The 5,077-nt window shown below is 47.6% G+C and overlaps 1 protein-coding gene across 2 annotated transcripts; it reads right to left on the reverse strand.

The window, feature by feature from the left end:
• Positions 1-467: 467 nt before the first annotated feature.
• Positions 468-3,420, reverse strand: LOC148028231 (uncharacterized). 2 transcript variants are annotated; one of them, XR_015692707.1, is made up of 6 exons: positions 3,048-3,420; positions 2,790-2,947; positions 2,583-2,710; positions 1,302-2,444; positions 1,029-1,208; positions 468-783 (listed from the first exon to the last, which is right to left on the reverse strand). XR_015692707.1 is itself a non-coding variant. In XM_087690011.1 (5 exons), exons 1-5 carry the CDS (start codon positions 3,074-3,076, stop codon positions 1,113-1,115), a joined length of 1,554 nt encoding a protein of 517 aa, XP_087546137.1. In that variant the 5' UTR covers positions 3,077-3,420; the 3' UTR covers positions 879-1,112. The 2 variants fall into 2 exon arrangements, 1 of the variants encoding a protein (XP_087546137.1); XM_087690011.1 differs by lacking the exon at positions 468-783 and having other exon boundaries at positions 879-1,208.
• Between the last annotated feature and the right edge of the window lie 1,657 nt (positions 3,421-5,077).

Genomic DNA, 5,077 nt, shown 5'->3' on the forward strand with positions numbered 1-5,077 from the left:
TACCGTCGCTATTAACGACGCGAATTTATTGCACGCGTCATAATTAACATTGTTATTAACATTGCGAAGTATCATTATCAGCTTTGTTATTTGCATCGATATCAACATCACAAATAGTGACACTGGTAACGATGCTAATACCGACTATTCGATAGTGTCGCTAATAACAATGCTTTTTACGACGGAGACAAATTTATTTATTTACATTTTCGTTGCTTTTAACATCAATATAAAACCTATATTTTGTAATGAAAGTACCCACTTAAGTTTACTCAATAAAAGCAAAGCAAACAAGATGGAGCCTAATCAAACACAAAGATTCAAGATAGATGTAAAAAATAGATTGGATGCGCAAGGCATCCATCATTGTGCACAATGCACACTATGAAAAGTTCCTACTTGCATTTACTCAAAAAGTGCAAAGTAAACAAGGCAAAGCCTTATGAGCTTTGCAAGTCTAACCAACATTGCCAACTAATATGGTGAATTGTTTCATATTATTGACCACCCAATGGATAGCATACCTAGTTGAACATATGTCAATCATTTTTTATCAATTCTTAACCACTTTAAGCTATGGCTGAAGCATTGAAAAACTTTTGTGGTGATTGGTCATTCAAAAATACCATAGAATGATTGGCCACCCAACCTTATATTGATGGGTAGATGATTTACCAATTGCAAACCCAAGGAATGTAACAAGCCCACCCAAAAATTCCCACAAGTCCATCCTTTATAGAACAAATTTACAAATCGTTGCTCTCAAAATAACTGTCCACCCACCTGTTCATGAATTGCATACGAAAATCAATACATGCTTTTCAAAGCCGTGGGTGTCTATCTCACATCACAAACAAAACTACTCACGATTTAGGAAAAGTAAAAAACGATTTGAAGTGATCTAGGAATGGTTTAAAAATCAAAAATTAAAAGACCTACAAAGCCAGTCTTCACATTTCATATTACATGTGAAATCTAAAACTTGTTTGAAGTCTCCATAGTTCATTTTACAACGAAGGGGTACATACAAAATAAGATGTTGAAGGTTCCGTATCGAAAATTCCGCTCTACCTACACTGACCAACTCTGCCTGCCCACATCCAGGTTATTCACTACTCGCGCATGAGATGCTCAGGTAGTAAAAGAATCAACAGAACGGCTACAGCCACAGCGGGAACTTGCGAGACAAGAACTCGTCCAACGGCGTTCTGCATTGCATCGGAAAGAGGGGCAACAGAATCGTTAAAGCACGCCTGTGAAAAACTTAAGAACGAATGGATTAGTTAGGGAAACATGGTTACCTCGCTGGATCCTTGATCGGCAGCAGGCGACGGCGGCAGGGTGTCTGTGGAGGAAGGCGAGGTAGACTGCGGGGTGGGGTAACCGACGGGGGATTCGACAGGGGAGCGGGCCGGGGTGTTATAGTATAATGGAGGAAGGGATGTGGTCGGAACGCCAGCGGTCGGGGATGGGCTAGGAAGAGGGGGCGCGGGGGGGGTCGAGAGTACGGCAGGGGCTGGTGACGGAGAATTTATAATAGAAGGTGCCGGGAATGGTGGCACAAAGGGCGGAAGCCTGCTGCCCACAGGTGGCGGTGGATAGGTGGTGAAAGGGGTCGGCGCGAAGCTTCCCTGGGAAGCCCGCGGCGGAACTGTCGCAGATGGAACAGCGGCAGGTGGCTGTGGAAGTGCCGGTGCTATACCAGCAGGTGGAGGTAGCTGGGGCGCAAGACGGACGTACAGCGTAGGTGCCGGACTTCCTGCAGCGGGGGCGAACGGCGGGGCCGGAGCTGCGGCGAAAGGAGACGGAGACGGGACAACATTGGAGATCGATGGGGCCGGCGCCGTCAGAGACGAGAGCGGAGGCAGCGGCCACGCGCCGCTGGCAGCTGGCGATGAAGCCGGGGACTCGGCGGTCGCTGATGGAGACGGAACTACATTGATGAGCGGCGGGGCCCACGGCGACAGAGGTGCCGACCGTGGCGGCGGCCACGTGTCGCTCGCAGCTGGCCGTGACGCCGGGACAACGGCACCCGCTGACGGAGACGGAACCATACTGGAGAGTGGTGGCACGCGCAGCGACGGAGGCGTCAAAGGTGGCGGCGACCGCGAGTCATTGTAAGCTGGCCCTGACGCCGGAGATCCGCGCGCCGTCTTGTGCGACCGATGATGGCGATGATGATGGTTCTGATGATTTGGCGGGCTGACTAGTCCCGGCGCCGCCGCTGGAGCTCTCTCCGCCGCTGTCCTTCTGCCCTCTGCTCCCGACTGCGACGCTAACCTCCTTCCCAACGTACACGTCAGTGTCCTACCGTCACACTCATCGTCATCGTCGTCATCCAAGACCGGCATACCCAACACTATCACCCTGGCCTTTCGGCACTTGTCTTCCCTCCGCCCAGCCTTCCATGCAAAATAATGCAAGCCCGCCCTTCGAGCCCGCCACTGTGCATCATAACAAAAAAACCAGATGTGTCAGTTTCAACCCTACTACATTTACATTGCAAGAAGTGATCAGAGAAGCAGAGAGAGGAGTAAACTCTGCTATCCGTAAGCTCTCTAAATAGCTTACTTACTACTGACCTTGTATGAACCCTCGTCGCCCGCTTGGAGCAGAACTCCCCCGCTCATATCGCAGCTTTGAAGTGCCCGATTGGAGTACAAAGCGTAGAAGAAACAGGACCCCAGGCACGGCTCCTCTGCTTTCAACACTGTGTGCAGCCGCCATCAATAGCAGATCAGAACTACTCCTTACACAAGACCGATAGCCTAAGCACTTTTATACCATACCTATTGAATCGCCCGTGTACATAGTCCGATCAACAACAGCTGCATGGCCATCATCAGTAACATGCGTTTCAGCCGAATAAGACGTTGACGCAGTCGAATGGCCGATATTACGATCTACGGTCAGTAAGAACCACAGCAAAGCACTAAGCAGCAACGTCCTGCAACATTAGCAATCCCGTAACTCAGCCACATTCAGACAATCGGAGAACAGCAAGCAAGTGATCTTGAACTCGAATAATCAAACCAACACTTCGAGACCTTGAGACTTCTGTGGGAGGCGCGGCCATGAGTACTACACCCGTATCAGGTCTAAAAAGGGACCGAGTTGGTCATGCAAAGGATACTAGCTAAATCCCCCCGTCTAAGACACTGGCATCTACCAGCTGATAACTGTTCCAGAGGCGGCTGCGGCTGATGATGATTTGGAGCTCGGTGAATGATCAGACACAGTGCGCCCGAAAGGCTTACTGAGCCAAGGAAGGTGCGTCTGATAATCGGAATGACGACGAAGAAGGGAGGAGCGAGCAGAAGAGTCGTAAAAGGGGTTTGCGGTTTCGCTTTGCAGGGTTTTGGAGATTCCCGAGTGTACTGTACTGTTGCGGATGATCATGGGCGATAGCTGGGGATTAATTATGTGCAGTTAGTACAAAGGTAAATACAATATTTGTTCATCGGGCAGTGAACCTGATGTGCCTGTGACCATAACCCAGGTCGACGCGGCTACGAGCTCATCGAGCTGTCAATTAGAGGCTGGTAGAGAGCGATACGGACACGGGCACACACACACTCCGTGTGCCCCCCTCTCTCTCAGATCATCGTGTCTCTTTCTCTCTCTGTGTGCGCGCCGGCGGTCGGTGCCTCGTTCGCACGAGCGTCGGTGCTTAAGAGAAAATCGGGTCGGGTGAATCGTGATCATCCGCCTTTCCCCTTGACGAGAGGAACGAGGCTGGCCGCTGCACGAACGATCCCTGCTCCTCACCCTCAACGTGGAGGAGTCAAGCAGAGATTAGGTGGGAACGGGGTTTGATCTTGACTCGGGTAGCTAAGGCAGCTTTCCCTTGAGTTGGGGCTTGGGCCTTCGAAGTTCGAAGTTCGCTTCCGTCTTAAGGCCTAAGGGGGGAGTCAAGGACAGTGGTGTCCACGAAAAACACTTTTGAGCGTGGAATGCTGAACTCATCCTCTTTAGAGGTGTTAAAGGGGTTTGGCAAAGGGTGGAGTTAACCAATTAACCAGGATTTTCGTAGAGAAGACTATGAAGTTGCTAGTGGCAATGTCAATTAAGAGGTTGCATAGGACCAGAAAATAGAAGGAGAACCTACCAATTCTGAGGATATCAAATTCTATATCACAGCCACAAGCTGTCTTTGAGATCCTAGCCGGTACTCTACAAAAGGGCATGGAAGAAATACTCAAAGGGACCACTAAGAAGATCATCCTCAACTCAAAAAAAGTATGTGCCAACATCCAATTCAAAAGCAAAGTTGTATTGGAAATTTCACAGGCAAACCTCATAAACCATGGAAGCTACCACTTGGTTGAAAAACATTCTTAACTTTTAAGGGTGAAGGAATGGTGGACTAGATATATTATAGCATCAAAGGCTTTTTTGAGTACGTCCTTAGCAAGACCCAACATCGAAGAAAGTCCTAGCATAGGGAATCTATTTCTAGGAGCTAGAGCTAATCGGTGTTAAGACTTGATAGAAATAGATTGAGATTGCATCAAAATAAATTGTCCAATGTGGGTGGAGATTTTAGATTTGCCAACTAATCTCTAGAATGATGCTTTTGAAAATTACAATAGTGTATATCCATCCTCTTGCAAGCCCTTTTAGAAATAGAATATGCACGTTGTATGACACTAGGGAAGAAAAGCCCAAGTATGTTGGAAATACCTTATTTGGGCAAGCTCAAACTTCAACTAGTTTAGAGCAGGCTTGCATGTACTTACTACAACTATGGTCATGGGGACACTACAACAAAAATGAAGGTGAGGAACAAAATAAACAAGTGGCCAAAATCTCTAGCAAAAAGTGTTAAAACTAATAAATAGTTGGGGGTGAAATAGGATAGTGGAAACAATGATTAAGAATAAGAGGAAAGTTGGCACAAAGAGTTAAGTGTCAAAATGGGAAAAGCTCTACAACAAAACTAAATATGTGCATCAAACCACCTCAAATTAAAAATTATTGGAATACAAAGGCAATCAAGGAAGATCCAATGCATTCACCCAACATTTGGACCAAGAATCCCCAAGCATCAACACAAAGGTCCAAATGGCATATGCTA

Source organism: Lygodium microphyllum, chromosome 12 (assembly GCF_053477565.2).
Source record: "Lygodium microphyllum isolate KBCC chromosome 12, Lygodium_microphyllum_v1.1.10, whole genome shotgun sequence".
NCBI lineage: Eukaryota > Viridiplantae > Streptophyta > Polypodiopsida > Schizaeales > Lygodiaceae > Lygodium > Lygodium microphyllum.